The sequence below is a fragment of the Mandrillus leucophaeus genome, unplaced genomic scaffold, assembly GCF_000951045.1.
Source record: "Mandrillus leucophaeus isolate KB7577 unplaced genomic scaffold, Mleu.le_1.0 Scaffold290, whole genome shotgun sequence".
Classification (NCBI taxonomy): domain Eukaryota; kingdom Metazoa; phylum Chordata; class Mammalia; order Primates; family Cercopithecidae; genus Mandrillus; species Mandrillus leucophaeus.
In genome coordinates this window covers 805,699-833,583 of record NW_012103032.1, presented here as the reverse complement: position 1 = coordinate 833,583, position 27,885 = coordinate 805,699, and the positions used below count along the sequence as shown (strand labels likewise).

Here is a 27,885-nt window from a genome sequence, read left to right as displayed (position 1 = left end):
CTCGTGATCCGCCCGCCTTGGCCTCTCGAAGTGCTGGGATTATAGGCATGAACCACCGCGCCTGGTCTTATTTTTATATTTATTTTATGGAGCAGGGTCTTTTAGAGCCAGGTGCTAAGCCTCTTGGGTCTGCCAGGCAGGTCCACACTGTGCCAGCTGCCTCCCCCGAGAGCTTATCTAGGGGGAACTAAAGGTCTCATTTCCTTGCTGGCCAAGGTTCTTGTCACAGAGATTCTTGAGTTGGAGATGCTGTCTCTTGAGAGGGGGCTTGGACCTGGGGTGCAGCTCATGGTGTGTTCAGAGCAGGGGGAAAGCTTGGCCTTGCTCTTGGGAAGCTAGATCTGTTTTTTACTGTGAACTTTTGTTCCCAAGGCACTGCTGAAACCTGTCCCTCATGGCCCAGAGCCACTTGTCTGTTTGGAGGCAGTGTCTCTTTGCTTGGACATCGTTTTTTTAGACTAAGGCTGTGCTGGCAGTAGTCTCAGGGGTTGCCCCGTGAGCACCTACATCATCTCCCCCAGAGGACCAGGCTCTCCCTCATGCTGCCTGAATCTACCCCAGAAGCCCCCACTGGGCTGATAGGGTTCCTGAAGAGGAGGCAGGCCCAGCGGGATGGGAAAGAAGTGTCACTCAGGTGGTGCACTGCCCATGGCCACTTGTGCTCATGAGCTGGGCAGGGCAGCTCCTGAGCCGGAACTTGCTATTTTCCTGGCCCCTCGCATGGCTAGAAACACGCAGCCCCAAGGCCGGGCGCGGTGGCTCACGCCTGTAATCCTGGCACTTTGGGAGGCTGAGGCGGGCGGATCACGAGGTCAGGAGATGGAGACCATCCTGGCTAACACGGTGAAACCCCGTCTCTACTAAAAATACAAAAACTTAGCCAGGCGTGATGGTGGGCGCCTGTAGTCCCATCTACTCAGTAGGCTGAGGCAGGAGAATGGTGTGAACCCAGGAGTTGGAGCTTGCAGTGAGCCAAGATTGCGCCACTGCACTCCAGCCTGGGCAACAGAGCGAGACTCTGTCTCAAAAAAAAAAAAAAGAAACACACAGCCCCACCTACCCAGCAACCCAGGCTGGGACTTCCCATGGAGGCAGGGTGGTCAATCCTGCAGAAAACCAGAGGTCAGGATGGTGTTGCTGCTGGTTCCTGAGGCCGCCACTCCCAGGAGAAGGAAGGTTCTCAGTCCCGGAAAAGAGGAAAGTATAGAGCCAGATGGGGGGCCCAGGGCTTTCCCCCGGAGCCTTGCCTCTGACCTCCGCAGGAGGTGGCTTTGCTGGCTTCTTGATTCCTATCAGAGTGAGACCCTGGCAGGTGAGGGAAGGACCCAGGGCCTTGTCTTCCCCTGTGAACCTTTCCCTGGCTTTCTTTTCTTTTCCTTTTTCTTTTTTCTTTTCTTTCTTTTTGAGACAGAGTTTCACTCTTGTTGCTCAGGCTGGAGTGCAATGGCGTGATCTTGGCTCACTGCAACCTCTGCCTCCCGGGTTCAAGTGATTTTCCTGCCTCAGCCTCCCGAGTAGCTGGGATTATAGGCATGTATCACCACACCCAGCTAATTTTGTAATTTTAGTAGAGATGGGGTTTCTCCTTTTTGACCAGGCTGGTCTTGAACTCCTGACCTCAAGTGATGCACCCGCCTCGGACTCCCAAAGTGCTGGGATTACAGCCACTGTGCCCGGCTCTGCCTGGCCTTTCACTCACTCTTTGCTAGCCAGAGCTCTTGGCCTGTCCTCTTAGGGAACAGTGTGCCTTTGTGTACCCTCTTTTTTTTTTTTTTTTTTTTTTTTTGAGGTGGAGTCTCACTCTGTCACCCAGGCTACATGCCAGACTAGAGTGTAGTGGCATGATCTATACTCACTGCAACATCTGCCTCCTGGGTTCAAACAATTCTTCCTGCCTCAGCCTCATGAGTAGCTGGGATTACAGGTGCCCACTACCACACCCAACTAATTTTTGTATTTTTAGTAGAGATGGGGTTTCACCACGTTGGCCAGACTGGTCTTGAACTCCTGACCTCAGGTGATCCCGCCCACCTCAGCCTCCCAAAGTGCTGGGATTATAGGCGTGAGCCACCTCGCCCAAGCCCATCTATCCTCTTCTTTCCCCAGAGGTTCCCCAGCCTTCCTAGGTCCACCAGGAGGCGGCCAAGAGCCTCTTCCTATCATGACACACCCAGGTGCTTGGTGCTGATGGCAGCTGCTGCCACCTGCTCTGCTCATGCCAGGCTGGCAGAGGGCACAGATCCTTGAGAGAGTTCAAGGCCAGCCCGGCTCCAGGGTCTGTGCCTGGGCAGACTCTATTCATGGGGCTCCATGCCCCTCCTTTCCCTGACTCAGGCAGAGCAGCCATGGCCCCTTCCACTTTGGGTGGAGCAGGTTGCTACCTGGCAAACCCTTGGGGTGCTGCATACCACCCAGGCCCTGCAGGCCCTGCAAATTAATATTCTGTAGTCGCCTGTGCTTCCTGTTGGCATGGGAACGAGGCTGCATGGCAGAGCCCTCTGCCTGCCCTGCCACCTGCATACCAATAGTGGCTCCCACTGCAGCTCCGGGCCTAACATCTCTGCTGCTGCAGTGGCAGTGACAGTCTGGTGGGAGATTCCCCTTGCCTGAGCCCATGTGCTTTCTGCAGGGCTCCTGCAAGGGAAGCCAGTACTGCTGGCGACAGTTCCAGCCCTAGGCAGGGTTATCTGCTGGGAGCCAGGAGTGCTTGGACCCCTGCCCTTCTCTGGGCAGGCGGGCTGGCATCCTGCTCCTACAACCCCGGCATTGCCGGGAGCAGCAGGTTGAAGCCCGTCCGTCGCTTGGCTGAGTGATCAGAGTGCCACGGGCCAAGCCAGCCTTGACTAAGAACAGATAACCCTCCGGCCAGCTCAGGGCCTTGCTGAACACTTCACGGGCTGGGGAGACCTGAGCTGGCTGCCATTTCCTTGCCACCATCGTGGACCGTGGCTGGCTACCTCCAGGAAGGCCGTCTGCAGTTTCCAAGGACCCTTCCGCCTGGTGCTGGGGCAGGACATGGGTTGGGAAGGAGGATGAGTATGTGTAACCCCACCCTCTGGCCACATCTGGCCACTTCTGCACATGTGACTCTGGCCTTGTGGCCACAGAGTCGTCAGTACGGCTGGCGGGAAAACCACAAAGGAATGTTCCCAGCCATGCTTGGGGGAGAAGAGGCTGGTGGGGACTGCCACATCGTGGTGCTCACCCTTTACCTTCTCCCACCCCACCCTGCCTGCAGGGGGTTCCAGAGGCCATACTCCAGGCATGCGGGTGGCATGGCTTTGGCCTCCAGCAGGCCTTGCTCCTGCCTTGTTGACACCCATTCAGTGCTAGGTTCTCTGGAGAGATCCAGACCCATCTAAGCAGGTGTGGGGGCCTCTCTTAGCCTACCCTTTGCCACCTCCTACCTCCCACCTCCCTCTTTTCTCTTTAAAAATTTTTCGGCTGGGTGTGGTAGCTCACACCTGTAATCCCAGCACTTTGGGAGCCCGAGGCAGGCGGATCACCTGAGGTCAGGAGTTCGAGACCAGCCTGACGAACATGGTGAAACCCCGTTTCTACTAAAAATACAAAAATTAGCTGGGCCTGGTGGTGGGCGCCTGCCGAGGCAGGAAAATTGCTTGAAACCAGGAGACAGAGGTTGCAGCGAGCCGAGATCGTGCCATTGCACTCCAGCCTGGGTGACAAGAGCGAAACTCTGTCTCAAAAAATTAAAAAACAAAAAAACTTCCCCCCCCCCCCCCTTAATGCTGGGGGGTGATCTGGAGAGAGGCCAGCTCATGAGGGCAGGAGATACTGGTAGCCAGAAGGATTTGGGGGGTCCTTTCTTCCCAGGCCTGGGCTGGAGTGGTCCACTTTGCCACAGGAGCATTCCCAGCCCCTCGTGACCTCTCTGGGCTGTAGCGAGGAGAGTGAGGGCTTTCTTTGGAGAAAGAAGTAGAAGAGAAACAGGAATGGGTTGGCCCTGCCTCTCTCACTTCCGCCTTCCCAGGCAGTGGTATCCTGCCTTCCCCTTCCTGGCTGGAGGCTTTGTGGGGCGTGGGCTGTGCTTGGGGCTCCCTGCTGGTGTGGTGTTTGCCCAGTTGTCCTGGCAACCACAGGGCAGTGGTGGAGAGTGACATGCAGTGACCCGAGAACCGTGTGTAGGGACAAAGAAGTGGAGACCTAGCCTTCCCATAAGCCCATTGGGACCTCAAGCCGCTCGGCCCAGTGTCCATGTGGGGCCTAGACCCAAGGTCTTGGAACCCAGCAGGTCCTCCACTGCCTTCCCCTCGCCAGCAGCCTTCCTCTCCCCAGCCAGTTCTCCCTAGGACCAGAGTTCTGAGAGATCTGCCGAAGCTCCCGCCCTCCCCCTGCCGTTACCCTTCTTCCTGTCTGATTCCCTTTCCTTTCCTGTCTCCTCCTCCCACCTCCTCCCTGCTGCCTGCCCGCCCATCCTCTCATTCCCCCTCCCCCCAGGCACAGCTGCTGTTTGGCTCACTCTATATATAGCGGCATTTTCAGGGTAATTACAATAAAACTGTTGAAAGGAGATAATCCAGCAAAGGAAGCGAGTCTGACTCCCAGCCCCCTCCTGTCCCTGGCTTGGTGCAGCCCTGCACCCACTTTCACCAAGGCCTCCTGTTCCCACCCCACTCCCATTCCCACAGCCTCTCTCTCTCCTGCCCAGTGTGCCCCAGATAGGGATGAAGCCCCAGAAGGGGACAGAGGGTAGAGATATCCAGAAGGTCTCCACTAGCCTCTCCTGGGGTTACCAAAGGCACTGTCAGTCCTAGAACCAACCTCTGTGCCTCAGTTTCTCTTCTAGTATGAGGCTTTGCACGGGGCACGGTGTTGAGAAATAGGAGTGGGCACAGTGGTTAAAAGCTTAGGATTTGGACTCATATTCTGGTTCTTTGATCACCTAGCTGTGTCTGGTTGCTACTTAAACTTCTGTAAATCTCAGTTTCCTCATCAGTAAAATGGGGTAATAATAACATCTAAGTCATAGGTAACCATGACATTTAAATGAGTCATTCTTGTAAAATGCCCAGAGATGTTGACTATCAATGACAATATTATGTGTTGAAGGCTGGGCAGTGGCTCATGCCTATAATCCCAGCACTTTGGGAGGCTGAGGTGGGAGGATCGCTTGAGCCTAGGAGTTTAAGGCCAGCCGGGGCAACATAGTGAGACCCTGTCTCTACTAAAGATTTAAAAATTAGCCTGGTGCATTGGCATGCTCCTGTAGTCCCAGCTACTCGGGAAGCTGAGGTGGGAGAGTTGCTTGAGGTCGAGGCTATTATGAGCCATGATCATGCCATTGCATTCCAGCCTGGGCGACAGAGCAAGACCTTGTCTCTGATATATATATATATATAGGTAGAGAGATACACATACATATGTATATATATACACACACACATAAAAAATGTGTTGAGTACTCACAATCTGTCAGGTACAGCTTCATGCTTATGCATGTTTTCTTTTTTCTTGAGACGGAGTCTCGCTCTGTCACCTAGGCTGGAGTGCAGTGGTACAATCTTGGCTCACTGCAACCTCCGCCTCCAGGGTTAAAGCGATTCTCCTGCCTCAGTCTCCTAAGTAGCTGGGACTACAGGCATGTGCTACCACGCCCAGCTAATTTTTTTTGTTTTTAGTAGATACAGGGTTTCACTATGTTAGCCAGGGTGGTCTTGATCTCCTGACCTCGTGATCTGCCCGCCTCAGCCTCCCAAAGTTCTGGGATTACAGGTATGAGCCACCGTGCCCGGCCCTTTTTTTTTTTTTCCTCTTTTCCCTGGAGACAGTCTTGCTCTGTCACCCAGGCTAGAGTACAGTTGCATGATCTTGGCTCACTGCAACCTCCGCCTCCCGGGGTTCAAGAGATTCCCATGCCTCAGCCACCTGAGTAGCTGGGATTACAGGTGTGCACCATCATGCCCAGCTAATTTTTGTATTTTTAGTAGAGAGGGGGTTTCGCCATGTTGGCCAGGCTGGTCTTGAACTCCTTGCCTCGGGTGATCTGCCTGCCTCAGCCTCCCAAGGTAACCTGAGATTCCAGATGTGAGCCACCGTGCTTGGCCTATATTTTCCTATTGAAGTTCATGGCTTCAGCCTCATTTAATTAAGGTAAAATGTTGCATCCATGGAGCAGAGGGATTTGATTTCCCCTCTGTCTCTGATCTCTTTGGGTCTCCTAGAATCCTGCCTGGTAGCGTTTGGGCCTCAGGCACGACTGGAGTCTGGGGCTGGGCCCACTAACTCCTTCCTGTCTCTTCTGCCCACAGTGGAGGTGAAGCCGGTGCTGCCAAGAGCCATGCCCAGTTCCATGGGGGGTGGGGGTGGAGGCAGCCCCAGCCCTGTGGAGCTACGGGGTGCTCTGGTGGGCTCTGTGGATCCCACACTGCGGGAGCAGCAACTGCAGCAGGAGCTCCTGGCGCTCAAGCAGCAGCAGCAGCTGCAGAAGCAGCTCCTGTTCGCTGAATTCCAGAAACAGCATGACCACCTGACAAGGCAGCATGAGGTCCAGCTACAGAAGCACCTCAAGGTGAGCGAGAGGGGTGCGGGGGGCCTCCCAGGCCTCCGCCCCCCGCCCCCCGCCCGGGCCTGGCTCACTCCTGCCTCCCTCCCCATGCCCCTGCAGCAGCAGCAGGAGATGCTGGCAGCCAAGCAGCAGCAGGAGATGCTGGCAGCCAAGCGGCAGCAGGAGCTGGAGCAGCAGCGGCAGCGGGAGCAGCAGCGGCAGGAAGAGCTGGAGAAGCAGCGGCTGGAGCAGCAGCTGCTCATCCTGCGGAACAAGGAGAAGAGCAAAGAGAGTAAGGCAGGGAGTCCTGGGACCTCCTAGGGCCCCACCCATGACGCCTGCCCCTGCCATGGTGGGGTCTGGCCCTAAGCAGCCAGGTCAGTTGTGCCCTGTCCTGCAGGTGCCATTGCCAGCACCGAGGTAAAGCTGAGGCTCCAGGAATTCCTCTTGTCGAAGTCAAAGGAGCCCACACCAGGCGGCCTCAACCATTCCCTCCCACAGCACCCCAAATGCTGGTAATGGCCCTGGGCAGGCACGGGTGGGCACAGGTGAGCTGCTCAGGGGCTGCCTGGCTATAGGATGGCAAGGGGCTTCTGCCCCGTGCCCATATATGGGCCCTGCAATCTCTTCTTAGAGACAGGACCTCCATCCCTGGTGTATTTCCTCATTCTTTCCCCGAGATCCATGTCCTCTTCCTATATACAAATGATTTTTCATAAATGTAGATTGCCAGGTGGCAGGTCCAGCAGGCTGGGCGATAACTTAGATCTGCTTCCATCCCCTCCCCCACCCCCAGGGGAGCCCACCATGCTTCTTTGGACCAGAGTTCCCCTCCCCAGAGCGGCCCCCCTGGGACGCCTCCCTCCTACAAACTGCCTTTGCCTGGGCCCTACGACAGTCGAGATGACTTCCCCCTCCGCAAAACAGGTAAGTGAGTCCCCCACCTGGCCTCCCAGAATATGGCTCCCGGGAGGCAGAGGTGGGCTTGTGGCAGTGTCAGCCCTGACCGCAGTGGGCTCGACTGCAGATGTGTGCTGCTGTGCATGTATCTGAACCTCGGTTACCTTCTCTCCAGCCTCTGAACCCAACTTGAAAGTGCGTTCAAGGCTAAAACAGAAGGTGGCCGAGCGGAGAAGCAGTCCCCTCCTGCGTCGCAAGGATGGGACTGTTATTAGCACCTTTAAGAAAAGAGCTGTTGAGATCACAGGTGCCGGGCCTGGGGGTAAGGGCTGCTCTCATGTACCGGTTCTGAGGGTCTGGGAATCGGGGGTGGGGGATAGTTCAGAGCAGGCCCAGGTGACAGCCACTTCTCCTATAGCGTCGTCCGTGTGTAACAGCGCACCCGGCTCCGGCCCCAGCTCTCCCAACAGCTCCCACAGCACCATCGCTGAGAATGGCTTTACTGGCTCAGTCCCCAACATCCCCACCGAGGTACAGGCCTGGCTGAGGGCTGGTGGGGCGGGGACAGAGCTGCTCCTTCCCATGGAAGAAAGAGTGCAGCTCCTTCCAGTCTGTCTGCCTGAGTGCCCAGCAGAGACCTCTCTGCCCACATGAATAGGCTGGAGGGTCCTTGCTTGGACTTAGTTGCATCAAAGGGGAATTTGTCCCACAGGACTATGAAGAGCCCTGATGGCTCAGTCTCCCTCAGTGGGAGCTCAGGGTAGAGGGAACTGGGCACCATTCAGAGAACTTGGTCTTGGCCCCAGGTTGCCCTCCCTTGTTGCCTCCCTTTGCGCACTCTCATTCCTGTCTCTTCTCACTGCTCCCCAGATGCTCCCCCAGCACCGAGCCCTCCCTCTGGACAGCTCCCCCAACCAGTTCAGCCTCTACACGTCTCCTTCTCTGCCCAACATCTCCTTAGGGCTGCAGGCCACGGTCACTGTCACCAACTCACACCTCACTGTAAGTACAGGGCACATACCCCATCTTTCCTCTAGTGTTGAGGTCACAGGTCCTGCATGTCCCCAGCTGGGGTTTTCCCCTTCCAAGGCCCTAAGGGAGATCGGTTGGCCCTACCCAGAGCTGGGGGGTAGATAGTGGGTAGATGGGGATGCGGTCCAAAGTTAGCAGGACTGAGGCTGTATAAGCCCCTCCCTTCACCCCCCAGGCCTCCCCGAAGCTGTCGACACAGCAGGAGGCCGAGAGGCAGGCCCTCCAGTCCCTGCGGCAGGGTGGCACGCTGACGGGCAAGTTCATGAGCACATCCTCTATCCCTGGCTGCCTGCTGGGCGTGGCACTGGAGGGCGACGGGAGCCCCCACGGGCATGCCTCCCTGCTGCAGCACGTGCTGTTGCTGGAGCAGGCCCGGCAGCAGAGCACCCTCATTGCTGGTGAGTGGACAGGCAGCTGTGCAAGGGAGGGGGCTCAGGACCAACAGTCAGGGATACTCTCCAGCCCTGTCACAGTTCCCTTTAGCAGAATCAACAGCATCGGTGATTTCTTCCACATTCTGGAAACATGGGATACCTACAGGATGCCAGGCACTGTTCTTGACAAAATCTGCTGCCATCTTGGAGTTCACATCCCTGAGCAGTGCTGTTCAGTAGGAACAACACAATCTACGTACATAATTTCTAGCATCCACATTAAAAAATGTAAAAAGAAGCAAGTAGAGCCATACATAGTGGTTCATGCCTGTGAGCCCAGCACTTTGGAGACCAAGGCAGGTGGATCGCTTGAGGTCAGGAGCTTGAGACCAACCTGGCCAACATGGTGAAATCCCATCTCTACTAAAAATACAAAAATTAACTGGGCATGGTGGTGGGCATCTGTAATCCCAGCTACTCAGGAGGCTGAGGCAGGAAAATCGCTGGAGGCAAGAGAATAGCTGAACCCAGGAGGTGGAGGTTGCAGTGAGCCGAGATTGCACCATTGCTCTCGAGCCTGGGCAACAGAGTGAGACTCCGTCTCAAAAAAAAAAAAAGCAAGTGGAATTAATTTCACCACATATATTTAACTCAGTATATCCAGAATATTATAATTTCTGTAATACACGTGCAGTTATTTTTCCTATTTTTAAAGTTTTGTAGAGACAGGATCTTGCTGTGTTGCCCAGGCTGGTCTTTTTTTCTTTTTTTTGAGACAGTCTCGCTCTGTTGTGCAGGCTAGAGTGCAGTGGTGCGATCTTGACTCACTGCAACCTCCACCTCCCAGGTTCAAGCAGTTCTCCTGCCTCAGCCTCCTAAGTAGCTGGGATTTTAGGCGCCTGCCACCGTACCTGGCAAATTTTTGTATTTTTAGTAGACCTAACATCTTGGCCAGGCTGGTCTCGAACTCCTGACGTCAGGCGATCTGCCTGCCTCAGCCTCCCAAAGTTCTGGGATTACAGGCGTGAGCCGCTGCACCCTTTTTTTTTTTTTTTTTGAGACAGCGTCTCACTGTGTCGCCCAGGCTAGAGTGCAGTGGTGGGATCTCTGCTCACTGCAACCTCCACCTCCTGGGTTCAAGCGGTTCTTCTGCTTCAGCCTCCTGAGTAGCTGGGACTACAGGCGTGTGCCACCACACCCAGCTAATTTTTTTTTTTTTTTGAGACAAAGTTTCACTCTTATTGCCCAGGCTGGAGGGCAGTGACAAGATCTTGGCTCACTGCAACCTCTGCCTCTCGAGTTCAAGCGATTCTCCTGCCTCAGCCCCCCAAGTAGCTGGGATTACAGGTGTGTGCCACCACACCTGGCTAATTTTTTGTATTTTTATTAGAGACGAGGTTTCACCACGTTGGCCAGGTTGGTCTCGAACTCCTGACCTCAGGTGGTCTACCCGCCTTGGCCTCCCAAAGTGTTGGAATTACAGGCGTGAGCCACTGCGCCTGGCCTAATTTTTGTATTTTTAGTAGAGACGGGGTTTCACCATGTTGGCCAACTTGGTCATGAACTCCTGACCTCAAGTGATCCATCTGCCTCAGCCTCCCAAAGTGCTGGGATTACAGGTGTGAGCCACTGCACTCAGCTGCCCGGGTTGGTCTTGAACTCCTGGGCTCAAGCCATCCTCCCGCCTTGGCTCTCAAAGTGCTGGAATTACAGGTGTGAGCCACTGTGCCTGGCCAATATGCAGTTACCAATGAGATATTTTGCTTTTTGTTTCATACTAAGCCTTTGAAATCTAGTGTATACTTCACACTTATATCACATTTCAATTTAGATAGGCTGTGTTCAAGGGCTCAGTAGTCACATGTAACTAGTAGCTATGGGATTGGACAGCACAGCTTTAGACAGCCCTTAAGTACCTGTTGGCACCAGAAGAGGTTCTGCTTGAAAGATACATGATCCTGGCCCCAGGGCTTCCTGGCCTGGCGGGATCCACGGGGTCCATGATCAGCGAGGCCTTGTTGCACTTAGAGAGAACAAGTCATTCATTGTTCACTCAGAGGGCTCAAGACTACTGTGTGCTCAGTTTATTCAGTTAAGCAAATTGAAGGGAAAAAATGGTGAATCCAGGAAGACTTGCTGGAGGCGGTATCTTAGAGCTGTGAAACTCTTCATTCATGGGGAAGAGGGAGAACGGAGCTCAGGTTTGGGTGGAGGGTGCTCCAGGTCCCCCAGGTTTTTTCCTGAGTATGTAGGTGGTGATGTTCCAGAGGGGGTTATGGGGGGAAGATGCAGGGTCGGGGGGGGGGGCACAGTCAGGTGCCCTGATAATGGTGCTTAGTTATCACCCCTAACTCCATAGTGCCACTCCACGGGCAGTCCCCACTAGTGACGGGTGAACGTGTGGCCACCAGCATGCGGACGGTGGGCAAGCTCCCGCGGCATCGGCCCCTGAGCCGCACTCAGTCCTCACCGCTGCCGCAGAGTCCCCAGGCCCTGCAGCAGCTGGTCATGCAACAACAGCACCAGCAGTTCCTGGAGAAGCAGAAGCAGCAGCAGCTACAGCTGGGCAAGGTGAGCCTGGAAAGGCGAATGGCCTGGGGCTGTGGTGGGGGCAGGACACAGGAGAGCACCAGGCTGGCACATGTCCTTTCAGGCCAGACACGGTTGCTCGCGCTTGATTGAGAGGCTGAGGCAGGCAGATCGCCTGAGGTCAGGAGTTCGAGATCAGCCTGGCCAACATGGTGAAACCCTGTCTCTACTAAAAATACAAAAATTAGCCAGGCGTGGTGGCAGGCACCTATAATCCCAGCTACTCAGGAGGCTGAGGCAGGAGAATCGCTTGAACCTGGGAGTTGGAGGTTACACTGAGTCCAGATCATACCGTTACACTCCAGCCTGGGTGACAAGAGCGAGACCCTCTCAAAAAAAAACAAAAATTAGCTGGGCGTGGTGGCGTGCGCCTGTAATCCCAGTCACTGGGGAGGCTGAGGCAGGAGCATCTCTTGAATCGGGAAGGCGGATGTTAAAGTGAGCCGAGATTGCGCCACTGCATGCCAGGCTGGGCGACAGAGGGAGACTCTTTCTCAAAAAAAAAAAAAAAAAGAAAAAAGAAAAAAGTCCTCCTCTCAGAGGAGCCACCTTGCCTTTTTCTAACTCACATAGAAGCTCTGCCTGGAAGAAGGGAGGGAGGGAAGGATAGACTGTTCTGGGTTACAGGCTGCACAGCTGCTCCCCAACTCCCAGCTGATGTGCCCCCATATTCTGTTACCAGATCCTCACCAAGACAGGGGAGCTGCCCAGGCAGCCCACCACCCACCCTGAGGAGACAGAAGAGGAGCTGACAGAGCAGCAGGAGGCCTTGCTGGGGGAGGGAGCCCTGACCATGCCCCGGGAGGGCTCCACAGAGAGTGAGAGCACACAGGAAGACCTGGAGGAGGAGGAGGAGGAAGAGGATGGGGAGGAGGAGGAGGATTGCATCCAGGTCAAGGACGAGGAGGGCGAGAGTGGTGCTGAGGAGGGGCCCGACTCGGAGGAGCCTGGTGCTGGTTACAAAAAAGTGAGCCCCGTCTCTGGTCCCAGCCCTTAGTCACCACCCCTCTGTCCTTCCCCACCCGTGCCTTTGCCCTTGTCTTTCCCTCTCCCTCATCTGCAGTTTCCAGGCTGTGCAGGAGCAGCTTTCTGTAGAGAGCAAAAGGGGAGTGAGAAGCAGGCCAGTGGGGAGAAGGGGGAGCTGTTTGTGTTGATCTCAGAGCTGTGTCTCCTGGGCTGCCAGTTCCCTCCCTGTCTCTGTGATACTGGCCTGTCTCTCTGCGTGTGTGTCTGTGTGTGTGTGCATGTGCGGGTGTACACGTGTGCATACGTGGCCTGTGTGTATCTGCGTTTCTGCCTGCGTAGGGCCGGCTGTGCGTCGGTCCCTGTGCGTGCCTGTGCGTGTGTGTACACACACGCCCCCGCTGTTACTACTGTCTGCCTCACGCCTAGCTGGCACTCCATTCATTGCGGACACAGCCGAGCCCTCCAGGCCTGACTCATCCCACCCCCACCCCGCCCCCGCCCCTCCCAGCCTCTTACCTCAATGCTACTCTTTGATGTGACTCATCACATCTCCCCCATCCCTCCCTGTCTCAGGAGATGTGTCTCCTGTCCCTAGAGGGAGCAAGTGGGAGGAGGTGGGGGAAGGAGGAGACTTGGAAGAAAAGGTCTGGATTGGGGCCCCTCTGGAGGCCCTGACAGGGCCTGCCCTCACCCCTGTCCTGGCTGAGTGTGACCCAGGCCCCCTCCCACTCTCCTCCCCTGCAGCTGTTCTCAGATGCCCAGCCGCTGCAGCCGCTGCAGGTGTACCAGGCGCCCCTCAGCCTGGCCACTGTGCCCCACCAGGCCCTGGGCCGCACCCAGTCCTCCCCTGCTGCCCCTGGGGGCATGAAGAGCCCCCCAGACCAGCCCGTCAAGCACCTCTTCACCACAGGTGAGCCCCCACCACTTGTTAATGTCCTTCTACCAGGCACCAGAGGGCCTGTGTGTGGTGTCTGCCCCATGGGCAGGGGGAAGAGGCTGCTGGGGCCCCTTAGGCACCCTGAAAGGAGGGGACACAGGCTTTCGTTCTCTCCCTGTTCCCCAGAGCTGTTCATGGTAGTGGCAGGGCCTTCTGCCTCAGCTGGTAGAGTGGGTAGCATCTTTCTCACCCCGCTGAGGGAAGGACTGCCCCACAGCCTGAAGTGCTGGGTAGAGAGAGTCTGCTGTCTCTATTGGGCCCTGACCTTCCACCTTCCCTTCCTTCTCCCTGTGAGGTCTGGGATGAGACCAGAGTCCTCTTCCCCATGAAGCTGCCACAGGCTGGGCTCTGCGGGGACACAGATGTGCCTGAGGGTGGGCCTGTATAACCAGTGGGGAGTAAGACATAGAGGTTTGGCAGGAGGGGAAAGCAGGAGGTGCTATGAGAAGGGTGCAGCCAAGGAGGCACAGCCGGCAGAGATCAGACCCATGCGGGTGTCCAGGGCAGCCTTACTGGGGCTTGTGTAGCAGGGAAGCTTCTGACAGGCACTAATGGAGCAAAGGAATTTCAGGAGTCGTCGAGAGGGGGCAAAGGCTGGAGAGGAAAAGCCAGGTGCAGTGACTCACACCTGTAATCCCAGCATTTTGGGAAGCCAAAGTGGGAGGATCACTTGAGCCCAGGAGTTTGAGACCAACGTGAGCAACATAGTGAGACCCCGTCTATTTAAAAAAAAAAAATAGGCTGGACGCGGTGGCTCACGCCTGTAATCCCAGCACTTTGGGAGGCTGAGCCGGGCGGGTTACCTGAGGTCAGGAGTTCAAGACCAGCCTGGCCAACATGGTGAAACCCCATCTCTACTGAAAATACAAAAGTTAGCTGGGCGTGTTGGCACATGTCTGTAATCCTAGCTACTTGGGAGGCTGAGGCAGGAGAATTGCTTGAGCCCAGGAGGCAGAGGTTGCAGTGAGCCAAGATCGTGCCATTGTACCCTAGCCTGGGCGACAGAGCAAGACTCTGTCTCAAAAAAAAAAAAAAAACAAAAACCAAAAAAACGCTAGATGTGGTAGCGCCTATAGTCCCAGCTACTCAGAACGCTAAGGTGGGAGGATCGCTTGAGCCCAGGGTGGTGGGGGCAGTGGTTGAGGCTGCAGTGAGCCATGATAGCGCCACTGCAGACTCCACTCCAGCCTGGGTGACAGAGTGAGACCCTGTTTCAAAGAAAAAAAAGCTGGAGAGGAGAGGGTGCAGGTGTGTGGGAGGGTGGCTGCGGTGGCCACGGGGAGGTGTTTGGACCTGGGGGTTGGAGAGAGCTCCATGAGCCCTGCTGAGGATCATGGTAGCCACACTGGGACCCGGGGCCCAGAGCAGTGCTGGCTGACACATAGGTCTGTGGCGCAGGTGTGGTCTACGACACGTTCATGCTGAAGCACCAGTGCATGTGCGGGAACACACACGTGCACCCTGAGCATGCTGGCCGGATCCAGAGCATCTGGTCCCGGCTGCAGGAGACAGGCCTGCTTAGCAAGTGCGAGGTAAGGGAGCCCCTCCTTCCTCTGGCCCTCAACTTAAATTCAGCCTTTGTTTCCCCATTAGAGAAGCCTCTCTTCATGCTTCTTCCTCATCCTCTCTTCAGCCCCAGACTTCGGGGCCAGTTCTCCCACCACCCCCTGTTCCATCCTTTGCAGCTTGTTTTCCCCCATGGTCCCCAGCTGAGTCAGGGAGGATCTGGGAGTAAGGTCATGACGGAGCCAGGATCTACTTTCTGAAAAATATTTGGATCTCCTGAGGCCAGGAGGTGACTCTGTGTACCCCTGGCTATGGGGCAGAAAGGGTCTGAGAGCCAGGCGCGGTGGCTCACGCCTGTAATCCCAGCACTTTGGGAGGCCAAGGCGGGCGTATCACGAGGTCAGGGGTTCGAGATCAGCCTGACCAACATGATGAAACCCCGTCTCTACTAAAAATACAAAACTTAGCCGGGCGTGGTGACATGCGCCTGTAGTCCTAGCTACTCAGTAGGCTGAGACAGGAGAATCGCTTGAACCAAGGAGGTGGAAGTTGCAGTGAGCCGAGATCGTGCCACTGCACTCCAGCCTGGGCAACAGAGTGAGACTCCGTCTCAAAAAAAAAAAAAAAAAAAAAGGGTCTGAGAGAGCTGCGCCTTTGTGTGACCCCTCTTACTGATCCTCCTGGCAGCGAATCCGGGGTCGCAAAGCCACACTAGATGAGATCCAGACAGTGCACTCTGAATACCACACCCTGCTGTATGGGACCAGCCCCCTCAACCGGCAGAAGCTGGACAACAAGAAGTTGCTTGGTGAGCTGGCACATGGGCGGGCATGTCCAATGTCAGGGTGGGATGGGGGCTCTCAGGAGGACCGCCTGGCCAGGTTAGGAGGGTTGTCCCCATGGGCACAGGCAGGGCATTAGTGCTGCAGAGGTGGCACAATTACCACGTCACACACCTCCAGAGGGCGCCACTAACACAGAGCATGCTGTGGGGCACGGTGCAGGAGGATGGAAGTGCTCGGTTGGGGGGACTGCTTTGCTCCTCCTCATCCCCCGGCTTATCATGCGCCTCTCTCCCTGCCATCTGCCCCCAGAAGTAGGGTGTCCTCAAGGACAGGGGATTGACAGCTCCCAACTGGTGTGGGCTGCAGAGGCCTGTCTTGTACTCGGGTCTGAGCCCTCATTTTTGGTGGCTAAGCCTGTAGCCGGGGCAGTTGAGGCCACTTCGTTTTTTATTTTTATTTTTATTTTTTTTGAGACAGTCTTGCTGTGTTGGCCAGGCTGGAGTGCAGTGGTGCGATCTCGGCTCACTGTGACCTCCGTCTCCCAGGCTCAAGCGACTCTCTTACCTCAGCCTCCCGAGTAGCTGGGTTTACAGGTGTGTGCCACCATGCCCAGCTAAGTTTTGTATTTTTAGTAGAGATGGGGTTTCACCATGTTGTCCAGGCTGGTCTCGAACTCCTGACCTCAGGTGATCTGCCCGAGGCCACTTCTAGAGTAGCTCTATTCCTCTTCCCTGCAGGCCCCATCAGCCAGAAGATGTATGCTGTGCTGCCTTGTGGGGGAATCGGGGTGAGTAGGGCTTGCAGCAGTGGGGGTGGGTGGGTGGCTCTCCTAGCTCTGTCTCTTCGCTGACTGCCACAGTCACTGGCCCACTGTCCAGGTGCCCTCCCCTGTTCTTGCCCTCCCCCTACAGGGGGCACGCTGAAACCTGCTCTCCTGCCCTGCAGGTGGATAGTGACACCGTCTGGAATGAGATGCATTCCTCCAGTGCTGTGCGCATGGCGGTGGGCTGCCTGCTGGAGCTGGCCTTCAAGGTGGCTGCAGGAGAGCTCAAGGTGAGCGTGTGCTTGTGACTTCGGTGCCCCTTGGCATGGTCCTGCTCCTCAGAGGCAGAGGACAGGGGCAGCCTTGAGATCCTTTCAGTGAGGCACTGTCCTTTGCAAGCTCAACTTTCAGGCACCAGGGTAGGAAGGAGTTATCGGCTGGGGATTCAGGTTTATGAAGGACCAACAAAAAGACACTCATGCCCAGTTGCTTTCGTGGGTGTCTCGAGGCAGAAATACTGTCTGCCTGCTCAAGCCTCATGGTTGGCATTAAGAATGGTCCATTGAGGCTGGGCACAGTGGCTCATGCCTATAATCTCAACACTTTGGGAGGCCGAGGTGGGCAGATAGCTCAAGCCCAGGAGTTCTAGACCAGCCTGGGCAACATAGTGAAATGCTGTCTCTACAAAAAATTAACCAGGAGTGGTGGCGTGTGCTTGCAGTCCTAGCTACTTGGGAGACTGAGGTGGAAGGATTTTTTGAGCCTGGGAGGCCAAGGTTGTAGTGAGCCGTAATCGCACCACTGCACTCCAGCCTGGGTGACAAAGCAAGACCCTGTCTCCAAAAAAAATCATAAAAAAACAAACAAACAAACCCCAACAAAACTGTGCGTTGAACATATAGATCTGCTTTTCTGGTTTGTGTTCACTTCCTTGCCTGGCTTGTGCTTCTGTCCTGTGCCACCCCCTCCACGGCCTTCCTGCCTGGATCTTGTCCCTCTCTTCTGCCTGGCCTGAACCTCTTCAGAATGGATTTGCCATCATCCGGCCGCCAGGACACCATGCCGAGGAATCCACAGCCATGTGAGTGCCCTAGATTCTCTGCCCTCGCCCCTTCCTGTCTCTTGCAAATGTCATGCTGAGGCTAACCTCCCGCCCTTTTCTCCCCTCCTTAGGGGATTCTGCTTCTTCAACTCTGTAGCCATCACTGCAAAACTCCTACAGCAGAAGTTGAACGTGGGCAAGGTCCTCATCGTGGACTGGGTAGGCAGTGAGCTGGCGGGGCTGGGCAGGGGCGGGTAGAGCTGGGACCAGGGTCAGCCTTCAGGAAGTCCCCTCCCCCAGCCCCACCTCCAAGCAGCCCAGTCATCCTCGTCCGGGTGCCCGGTGCGGGTGCGGAAGGAAGGGCACTGGGGCTCCTGCTGGATGACTAATGTCACATTCCAACAGGGCGCTCTCCTCAACTATGAAAGACATTTAGCTCCTGTTCCATCTTGGCCCTCACGTTGCAGCTTCAAGCAACGAAGGGGATTTCCTACCTTGAACAGTAGTGTCGCCGCTGCCAGTGCTAGTAGCCAATATTTCCTCCCACCCCCTACAATTGGGAGCAGACTATATACCAGGAACCCAATGAGTACTTTATGGCCACCTCGAGTAGTAAGAACGAGGTTGTCCATTTCTGTGAATGAAGGTGTTGTTGCATGACTTACCCAAGGCCACTCAGCTGGGGATGTCGGCACTGGGTTTCAGACCAGGCCTCTTGTTCCCAGCACTCTGCTCTTGCTACCATGAGTGCTTCTCAAACCCTGTTCCTAATGGTGGAGGCAGAGGCACACGCCACTCTCTGTAAGCTGGGGAAGTAGCCAGGAGCAAGCCTCAGGAAGGACAAAATCTCTTGGAAGCCCAATTCTGGCTTAAAAATTCATGTAAATGTTGGATCCTCCTTCAGAATCTTCTGTGCTTGTGGTGGTGCACAGTGGCTGTAATCCCAGCACTTTGGGAGGCCAAGGTGGGTGAATCACTTGATGTCAGCAGTTTGAGACCAACCTGGCCAACATGGTGAAACCCTATCTCCACTGAAAATACAAAAAAATTAGCCAGGTGTGGTGGCGGGAGCCTGTAATCCCAGCTACTGGGGAGGCTGAGGCAGGAGAACTGCTTGAACCCGGGAGGTGGAGGTTGGAATGAGCCAAGATCATGTCACTGCACTCCAGCCTCGATGACAGAGTGAGACTGTCTCAAAAAAAAAAAGAAAGAAAGAAAGAAAAAGGCCGGATACAGTGGCTCACACCTGTAATCCCAGCATTTTGGGAGGCCATGGTGGGTGGATCATCTGAGGTCAGGAGTTTGAGACCAGCCTGGCCAACATGGTGAACCCCATCTCTACTAAAAATACAAAAAAAATTAGTCGAGCATGGTGGTGGGTGCCTGTAATCCCAGCTACTTGGGAGGCTGAGGCAGGAGAATCGCTTGAACCTGGGAGGCAGAGGTTGCAGTGAGCCAAGATCGTGCCACTGTACTCCAGCCTGGGCAACAAAAGCGAAACTCAGTCTCAAAAAAAAAAGAAGAATCTTATCTGCTTGTTTTAAATTCCCTACTAGCCTTAATGTTTTCCCACAAACTGAAGTGGAATGGGTTCTGTAGGGAGATATGCCACATTTATCCCATGGCTTTGAATATCACCTACACAGTGCCACACCACAGAGGCTCAGACCTAGTTAGAGAAGTGTGGGGTGGGCAATACCATTGTGAACAGAATATGGATGCCCTGTGGCCAAGGGTGGACTCCTGGGCTCAAGCGATTCTCCCAGCCCTCAGCCTCCCAAAATGCTAGGATTACAGGCGTGAGCTACAGCGCCCAGCTGACATGTGGAATTTGATCGTTGGGTCAGAGCGTGGGCCATTTTCCTGATGCTTCTACCTCCCCTCATAGGACATTCACCATGGCAATGGCACCCAGCAGGCGTTCTACAATGACCCCTCTGTGCTCTACATCTCACTGCATCGCTATGACAACGGGAACTTCTTTCCAGGCTCTGGGGCTCCTGAAGAGGTACAGCTCCTGGGCGTAAATGCAGACCCTCCTGGCCCCTCTGGGAGGTGGCACAATGGGACCTGGTGGGGAGCCACGGAGGCCTATGGTGGTGTTGGTACCTGGGGAGTCTGGGCTCCTAGTGGGAGGACCACACTGATCTGACTGCCCCTCCAGGCAGAACAGAGGTCAGTGGAGTGAGACCTGGAGGCAGGGGTGAGGGCAGGGGCAATGTTTGTTATCCCCAGGCGGTGAGAATAGCCCTCTCCCCAACTCTGGTTCCAGGTTGGTGGAGGGCCAGGCGTGGGGTACAATGTGAACGTGGCATGGACAGGAGGTGTGGACCCCCCCATTGGAGACGTGGAGTACCTTACAGCCTTCAGGTAGGGACTGAAAAGGGCCATAGGAGTCAAGGGGAGCCCCTCTGGGCCCTGCAGTGAGAGGGGCAGAAGGCACTCAGTTTAGTGTGGGTGGAGGGGGTTGTCTCTGGGAGGACAACAGTGGGGCGAGGCCTGGCCTGGCCATCTGCTGGGCTCAGCTTGGGCCATCCCTTTGCAGGACAGTGGTGATGCCCATTGCCCACGAGTTCTCACCTGACGTGGTCCTAGTCTCTGCTGGGTTTGATGCTGTTGAAGGACATCTGTCTCCTCTGGGTGGCTACTCTGTCACCGCCAGATGTAAGCCTGCTGGGGGATTGAGGGAGGAAGTGAAACAGTGAGGATATGGAGTCCAGTGGGGCATGGGGCAGGAAACAGACTGATATTGCAGGGGACGGGGAAAGCAGGGGGCAGAGCCTAGACTTGGAATCATCTTGGTAACTCCCCCAACTTGTCTTCTGCCAACCCTGGCCTTAAGGGGACAGGAGGTGGAGGTGGGGTAGCAGAGGATAGAGGATGTATCCTGCTGGAGCTGTAGAGATGGGCTTGTTGGTCCCTGGTGTTTCAGTGATGCTCCTTGTCATTGGAGTCTTTAGCCAATCTGTTAATGTTTTGACTGTGATAGGGCATTTAGTCCATTGATGCTGTATTTTATTATGGATATATTTGAGTTTATATCTCCCATCATATTTTGTGTTATTTGTCCCACCTCTTGTGTTTCTTTTTCTCTCTCTCTCTTTTTTTTTTTTTTTTTTTTTTGAGGCGGAGTCTCACTCTGTCGCCCAGGCTGGAGTGCAATGGCATGATCTCAGCTCACCGCAACCTTTGCCTCCCGGGTTCACGGCCTCAGCCTTTTGAGTAGCTGGGATTACAGGCACGTGCCACCATGCCTGGCTAATTATTGTATTTTTAGTAGAGAACGGGGTTTCACCATGTTGGTCAGGCTGGTCTCGAACTCCTGACCTTGTGATCCGCCCGCCTTGGCCTCCCAAAGTGCTAGGATTACAGGCGTGAGCCACCGCGCCCAGCCTTTTTTGTCTCCTTCTCTTACTGGCTTTTGAATTGATTACCTTTCGCCATTTCTTCTTCCTCCCTTCACCCATCCCCAAAGGTTTTGGCCACTTGACCAGGCAGCTGATGACCCTGGCAGGGGGCCGGGTGGTGCTGGCCCTGGAGGGAGGCCATGACTTGACCGCCATCTGTGATGCCTCTGAGGCTTGTGTTTCGGCTCTGCTCAGTGTAGAGGTAAGGGGTGGGAAGGAGCTGGGAGGTGGCAGGCCAGAGGGCTGAGGGGCCAGCAAGGGGTCAGCCAGCACTGGTAGCCCCTTAGGAAGCTTTTCCTTGGTCCTAAGGAATAGCTAATGGCCAGGGAAGGCTTTCTGAGTATGGGTTTGTCCAAAAAGGCCATGTTTGCCCCTGTCGTGAGGGATATCTGGGGCTAAGTGGGGCAGTTAGAGGGGTATGCATGGCAACCCTACTCCCCACCCTAAACCTTCTCTTCTTTCACCTGCCAGCTGCAGCCCTTGGACGAGGCAGTCTTGCAGCAAAAGCCCAACATCAACGCAGTGGCCACGCTAGAGAAAGTCATCGAGATCCAGAGTGCGTGGGGACACGTAGAGGGGCTCAGGCTGCCAAGGGGGCACGGAGCTTGTGGGAGCACCAGGACTGGGGCTGTTCATGTGGGTGTCCTCTGCCCTCCCTGACCCCTTGCCTGTCTCTCGTCCACAGGCAAACACTGGAGCTGTGTGCAGAAGTTTGCCGCTGGTCTGGGCCGTTCCCTGCGGGAGGCCCAGGCAGGTGAGACCGAGGAGGCCGAGACTGTGAGCGCCATGGCCTTGCTGTCGGTGGGGGCTGAGCAGGCCCAGGCTGCAGTAGCCCGGGAACACAGCCCCAGGTAAGCAGCAACCCCTACCACCTCTCTGCCCTTGCCCCTGCTGGTGCGTCCCACTCAATACCCTCCCCTGTGCTTGCCCCACAGGCCGGCAGAGGAGCCCATGGAGCAGGAGCCTGCCCTGTGACACCCCGGCCCCCATCCCTCTGGGCTTCACCATTGTGATTTTGTTTATTTTTTCTATTAAAAACAAAAAGTCACACATTCAACAAGGTGTGCCGTGTGGGTCTCTCAGCCTTGCCCCTCCTGCTCCTCTACGCTGCCTCAGGCCCCCAGCCCTGTGGCCTCCACCTCAGCTCTAAAAGCCTGCGCCCTCTGCAGGAGGTGGGGGTGTCTTCCCAGCCCTGTCTCACGTGTCCCTCCACCCATTTTCCTGCATTCTGTCCTTTTCCCCCTTGGAGCCTCGGTCAGCTCAAGCTGGGCACGGGGGCCCAGAAAGTACTCTCCAGTTCTGGGGCCCCCCTGAGTGAGGAGGGAATAGGAAGTCGGTGCCTTGGTTTCATCTGACTTGGGGGGAAATGCCTTAATTTCACCCTCCTCCCTTCTCCAGCCTCAGGGGAGGATCTGGAGGATCCACTGCTGTCTAAGATGCAGAGTGGAGGGGAGGTGGGCACCCACCCTGTGATTCTCCACCCTTTCCCCTTTCGTCCTCACCATCTCTGCACAGACCCCTCTCTCCCTCCTTCCTCTTGGTCTCAGCACTGATGGGAGGCTGGTGCCCAAGCCGTGGCCTGCGGTCTGTGAGGAGGGCTGTCTTGCCTCACACTCCTCACAGCCTGCTTCCCCCTCCCCGGGGCTGAGAGGGTGAAAGTGTGTGGGGAAGGAGAGGACTGGTTTCCTGGGTTCTCAGGGGCCAGGAGGAGCCGCAGAACCAGGTCTGCTCTCCACCTTACTCGGATGGCCTCCCTGCCCCTCTGCTGGCACAGCCTGGGCAGGGGGAGAAGGTGGTCCCTGCAGGGGGGCTCCAGGCTGGTGAGAGCCCCTCTGCTGTCAGGACCAGATTTCCCCAGCCATCCAGCATGCTGCGGGCAGAAGGGGCAGGGGCTCACCTCCCTCCTGGGGCCTTTTTGCTTTGGAGCCTGGGGATGGTGAGAATGGAGGTTCTAGAAGGGGTAAGGCCAGAACCCAGGGATCCAGGAGTCAGCTCTCAGCTGGAGCTTCCATATCTCCTGGGCTCCCTTTGCTGACCACCAGCCCAAGGGAGCTAAGACCAGGAGGGGGCTGGGTGCTGTCCCTTCTCTTTCCCAGGAGCCCTGCCAGCAGCTGTGGGCCTACAAGGCTTCCAGGGAATGCCATCCAGCCTGTAGGAAACCAAAGATGGGAAGTGGCTCCTAGGGGGCTGACTCTTCCTTCCTTCTTCTCCCCAGTACCACATATACTTTCCCTCCTTCTATCCCCAGGGCCCCACCAATCTGTTTACATATTTATTATCCTATTGGGGGCCTAAGCAGGATTGAGGGAGCCAGGGGAGGGGCAGGAGCCCCAGCACCATCAGTTCATTGTGTGCTTGTGTGTTTGTTTTAGATCCTCCTGGGGGATGGGGATGGGGCTAGGTCCAGTGTACTAGGCCTCTCTGTGCTGAGCCCCAGGCTCCCAGCCCCCTACACACTCTCTCCCTGTGGCTGGTCTGGTTCTCATGTAAACCCACTCCTTGCTTTGTCTCCCTGGATACGGATTTCAGTTTTTTGTAACCCGTTACACTGTGTGTCCTTGTGTAAATAAACTTGTTTCTGGCAGTGCCTTCTGGGGCCAATGTCTCTATTCTCTGGGCTCCCAAATGGAATAGAGGTTCTCATCCTCCTTCCTAGCCAAAAACACTATTTTCTCCAGTCCCTGGACTAGAAGCCAATTTAGGAAACTGGAGGTTGGGGCGCAAGATCTGACCTGTAGGTGAAAGACAGGGTTACACTGAATATAGTCACAGCATCTCATGGGACCTCTCATGTGGCCTAGGCAGTGATGAGGCAGGGGATGGACCTAGGGCTGAGAGGTCTCACCTGAGTTTACAGCCCTCTCCTTTCCTGCCTGTCTGCCCCTGGAAACAGGGCTGGAGGTGGCACAGAGACCACTGGAGCAGCCTGGCAAGGGTTCCGCTTGTGCACACACAGGCAAGGCCCGTGGAGATGTGCGCATAGGCAAGAAAGGAATCTCAAAGTATTCAAAGGCTTTATTGGGGCCGCCCTGGCTGCCCCTCACAGTGTTGCAGGAACCCGCTGGTCTTGCTGTTGCCTTTGCTCTTTGGGGGCTTGAGAGGAAAGGCAGAGAGAGGACCAGCTTCTCTGGGAGAGAGAAGGCCCATCTTTGGGACTAAGACCAGGTGGTGGGGAAGCAGATTTAGGGAGGGGAGGGCCTACTTAGGGGCTGGAAGGTGATGGGGCTGCCTCCTGGAGTGTGGTGGTCACAGAGCGTTGGCTTTGTGGGAGGGAAAGGAAAGGAGGCACACAAGAAGTCAGGAAGAGTGGATGGGTGGTGCTTCCTGGGCACTGAACATGTGCACTGCCCAGGGCACGAGGGCCAGGACTAGGCATGGCCAGAGGGTATACTTGAGGAAATTGAAGATGTAGAAGAGGCTGATCTGAGGGGGGTGGCCCAGCCAGTCAAGGGGGCCCAGCAGCCCCATGGCCAGCACAAGGCAGGCTATCTTCTGGCCATTTCCCAGCTGTGCCCGACGCACCTGGGCATAGCAGGGAGAGTGCAAGGCAATGCCCAGGCCCAGGGCAGCTCCTGAGTCACGGCTCAGGGAGGCAAAGGGCCGGCTATCCATGTGTATCCACTCAGGCCGCTCACACCACTTGAAGGCTAGGCTGATGGACCTGTGGGGAAGAAGAGTCCTTGCCAGGAGAGGCTGGAACGTAGAAGGCCACTGGCTCTTCGCCATCTGCCCTTGGGGCCCACTCCCATGTTCTGCTTTGTGCTTGTGAGGGTCTATGGGAATAGGTAATGTGTCCTTTTTTAGCTATATGAACCAGAGACACACCAGGCTAAGTGCAGGCGAGATAGGACAGGGCCCAGCCTGCCCAGGCTTCAAAGCGAGACTTACCAAGAAAGATCCAGGCCCAGCGTAAAGAGGGTCCAATAGATGAGGCTGGTGCCTAGCATGAGGGCCAGTGCGGTCAACCCATAGAAGCTTAGCTCCCGCTCCACAGGCACCCGGGGAGTCATCAGCCAGCCCAGGACAGCGCCTAGGAGAGTGGAGTGACGGCAGCTTCAGGGAGTTTGGGGATATGACCCTCCCCACACCCACCCCCAGCTGCAGTGCAGCTTGGCAAGGGAACAAACTGAGACATAACGGGGAGCCTCTTGGCTGGGCTCTACAGAAGCTGGGAGCAATGGGAAGATCCTAGACTGAACCTCCCACTGCCAAAGGCATCCTCTCAGTCCACCCCATTGCCCCAGTTGCTCACCAGTTATTAGGCCAGCCAGCACCTGGTGAGGGAAATGTGCTAAGATGAAGATTCGCGACAAGCCAACCGCCAAAAGGAAGGTGCAATAAGCTAGGCTAGGCATTACCCTTACCCAGCGGCTAGAAAGAAGAGAGGCAAGGAGCTCAGAGCGTGTCCATACACAGCTTAGCCTGCAGCACCCAGGTACCCCATGGTTGAACCACACAACCTAGGGTCCCCAAAACTCCAGCTCCCAGACTGCATGCTGCTGGGTCTTTTAGGTACAGGGTGCCATCACCCCTGCTCCCAATGGTGGGCAATGCCAAGGGCATACCTGCGGGCCCGAGTGGCCACCTGCGAAGACAGGGCCGTCATTATGGGCCAGAGGGCTGCTCCTGTGATCATGCAGTGTCCAGAAGGGCTGCCTGCCAGTGAATCCAGAAGCTTGTGGTGAGAAGATGGAGGCAGGACCCAGGGGCCTCTGGTGATGCCTCAATAATACAGCTGTCTCTCCTGGCTGAGAAAAGAGCTTTTCCCCAGCACTGATCCATAACTGGCTCTGTTCTGAGGCCTTTTTACTGCCACCTGAGGTCACTGCACTCAGGTTTCTGTCCTGGTATGTGTCTCTTGGCTGTACTCTACACAAAGTGGGCAGCTGGTACATAGCATGAGTGCCCTCCTCCCATAACTCAGCTTGGTCTCCCTGGGGTTCCTTTGTTCTCTGGGCCAGTAATTGAGAGGCTGGACCTTTGGTTGGGCCACCCAGGCTGAAAAGTACCCTGAAATGTTCACCTGAACCCTAACCACATTGGGAAAGGGAGAATGTTTGAGGCTTCCCACCTGGACCAGTCTCACAAGAAGAGGGGAACTGGTGAACCTGGGCTGGAGCCTGGCTGTAGTACCCAGATTCATGGACCCACCAAAAGGGCCTGTCTCCAAAAAGAAACCTGGAAGAGAACAGATGCAAGATGACTTTCCACATGCACACACAGCCAGGGGGGTACAAGGTGGGCAGGACACGGAGTACTCTGGAGGGCCTGAGGGGTGAAGTCAAAAAGGGACTACGATTCTGTCCATTGCTCTTAAGGTATCCATGGATACCTTGCCGTGGTTTTCTACCTTAGAATGGGAGAAAGAAAGCACACTATTTCTTTTTTTTCCTAACCCTCAGAGCCTGTGGAAACACTATTTTTAAAAACTAGCCTGGGGTCAGGTGCAGTGGCTCATGACTGTAATCCCAGTACTTTGGGAGGCCTTAGCTGGAGGATCACTTGAAGCCAGGAGTTCATGACCAGCCTGGGCAACATAGCAAGACCCAGATTCAACAAAAACAAAAAATTAGCTGGAAGTGGTGGTGCACACCTATAGTCCCAGCTACTTGGGAGGCTGGGCGGGCAGATCGCTTGAGCCCAGGAGTTCGAGAACAGCCTGGGCAACATGACAAAACCCCATCTCTACAAAAAATACAAAAATTAGCCAGGCATCTTGGGGTGCGCCTGTAGCCCCTGCTACTCCAGAGGCTGAAGTGGGAAGGATCACTTGAGCTGAGGAGGTTGAGGCTGCAGTGAGCTGTGATTGTGCCATTATACTCCAGCCTGGTGATGGAGTGAGATCCTGTCTCAAAAAAAGAAAAAATAAATAAAATAAAAAATAAAACTGATACAGAGGCAAGAGATTGTGGTAAGCATGTGTGTGTGCTCTGAGATACTCAGTTGTCCCACTCCACCCCCTCTCACTGCAGGGCCAGCTCTTATCATCCACAGGGAACCCAGGACCCGGCTCTCTCCCACAGGCCCTCACTAACCCTCCTGCTACCCCTGCCTCCATGTCCCCAGTTACAGCCTGAATTATCCACACCTAAATTATTTAGGGGAGCCTCTCAGGTCTGAAAATGGGAGTGGGAAATGGACAGAGAAGGCTGAGAAAGAATAAGGAGGACAAAAATATGTCAAAATCCCCTGGTCTAGTAAGTGCTTGGCTGGGCCCTGGGAACCACACAATGAAGAGGCTGCTGTAGCCAGAAAGACAAAAGATGGGATAGCAAAAGAGACGCTGGCAGGAAACCACGTGCTGGGGAGGGAAACACAGAAGGCACTTGCCTCTCCCCTCTGAAAACTGAGCCTAGTATACATCAAGTGCTCACACAGAAAATGAATGGGGGTGCCAGGCACGGTGGTTCATGCCTGTAATCCCAGCACTTTGGGAGGCAGAGGAGGGCGGATCACTTGAGGCCAGGAGTTCGAGACCAGCCTGGCCAACATGGTGAAACCCTTTCTACTAAAAATACAAATATTAGCTGGGTGTGGTGGTGGGCGCCTATAATCCCAGCTACATGGGAGACTGAGGCAGAAGAATCTCTTGAACCTGGGAGACAGAGGTTGCAGTGAGCCAAGATGGTGCCATCGCACTCCAGCCTGGGCAACAGAGCAAGCCTCCATCTCAAAAAGAAAAAAAAAAAAAAAAAGAATGCCGGGTTGCTCACACCTATAATCTCAGCACTTTGGGAGGCTGAAGCGGGTGGATCACCAGAGGTCAGGAGTTTGAGACCAGCCTCGCCAACAAGGCGAAACCCCTTCTCTACTAAAAATACAAAAATTAGCTGAGTGTGGTGGCACACGCCTGTAATCCCAGCTACTTGGGAGGCTGAGGTAGGAAAATGGCTTGAACCCAGGAGGTGGAGGTTGCAGTAAGACAAGATCATGCCATTGCACTCCAACCTGGGTGACAAGAGCGAAACTCTGTCTTGAAAAAAAGAAAAAGAGGCCGGGCGCGGTGGCTCAAGCCTGTAATCCCAGCACTTTGGGAGGCCGAGACGGGCGGATCACGAGGTCAGGAGATCGAGACCATC

General features: G+C 55.4%; 2 protein-coding genes across 4 annotated transcripts in view; one reads left to right on the top strand and one right to left on the bottom strand.

Annotated features, from left to right (window-relative positions):
• The window catches only part of HDAC5 (histone deacetylase 5), a 46,665-nt gene extending 23,270 nt beyond the window's left edge, over positions 1–23,395 (top strand). For both annotated transcript variants that reach the window (XM_011985892.1, XM_011985891.1), the window contains exons 4-27: positions 6,270–6,529; positions 6,626–6,797; positions 6,906–7,020; positions 7,302–7,432; positions 7,581–7,727; positions 7,824–7,936; positions 8,276–8,407; positions 8,613–8,835; positions 11,171–11,382; positions 12,083–12,367; positions 13,111–13,276; positions 14,702–14,835; positions 15,497–15,617; positions 16,332–16,381; positions 16,540–16,647; positions 17,383–17,438; positions 17,531–17,618; positions 19,288–19,407; positions 19,672–19,769; positions 19,945–20,063; positions 20,875–21,008; positions 21,278–21,362; positions 21,492–21,657; positions 21,742–23,395. In XM_011985892.1, coding sequence (XP_011841282.1) covers positions 6,270–6,529; positions 6,626–6,797; positions 6,906–7,020; positions 7,302–7,432; positions 7,581–7,727; positions 7,824–7,936; positions 8,276–8,407; positions 8,613–8,835; positions 11,171–11,382; positions 12,083–12,367; positions 13,111–13,276; positions 14,702–14,835; positions 15,497–15,617; positions 16,332–16,381; positions 16,540–16,647; positions 17,383–17,438; positions 17,531–17,618; positions 19,288–19,407; positions 19,672–19,769; positions 19,945–20,063; positions 20,875–21,008; positions 21,278–21,362; positions 21,492–21,657; positions 21,742–21,781 — 3,275 coding nt within the window. In that variant the 3' untranslated portion in view covers positions 21,782–23,395. The remainder of the gene's footprint in view (positions 1–6,269; positions 6,530–6,625; positions 6,798–6,905; positions 7,021–7,301; positions 7,433–7,580; positions 7,728–7,823; positions 7,937–8,275; positions 8,408–8,612; positions 8,836–11,170; positions 11,383–12,082; positions 12,368–13,110; positions 13,277–14,701; positions 14,836–15,496; positions 15,618–16,331; positions 16,382–16,539; positions 16,648–17,382; positions 17,439–17,530; positions 17,619–19,287; positions 19,408–19,671; positions 19,770–19,944; positions 20,064–20,874; positions 21,009–21,277; positions 21,363–21,491; positions 21,658–21,741) is intronic.
• A 408-nt stretch (positions 23,396–23,803) lies between these two features.
• The window catches only part of G6PC3 (glucose 6 phosphatase, catalytic, 3), a 5,922-nt gene continuing 1,840 nt past the window's right edge, over positions 23,804–27,885 (bottom strand). The window contains exons 2-6 of one of the 2 annotated variants that reach the window (XM_011985888.1): positions 25,878–25,984; positions 25,372–25,462; positions 25,059–25,177; positions 24,695–24,836; positions 23,804–24,467 (exon numbers count right to left, since the gene is read on the bottom strand). In XM_011985888.1, the coding sequence (XP_011841278.1) occupies positions 24,104–24,467; positions 24,695–24,836; positions 25,059–25,177; positions 25,372–25,462; positions 25,878–25,984 (823 nt within the window). In that variant the 3' untranslated portion in view covers positions 23,804–24,103. The remainder of the gene's footprint in view (positions 24,468–24,694; positions 24,837–25,058; positions 25,178–25,371; positions 25,463–25,877; positions 25,985–27,885) is intronic. The other variant, XM_011985889.1, reaches the window with a different exon arrangement.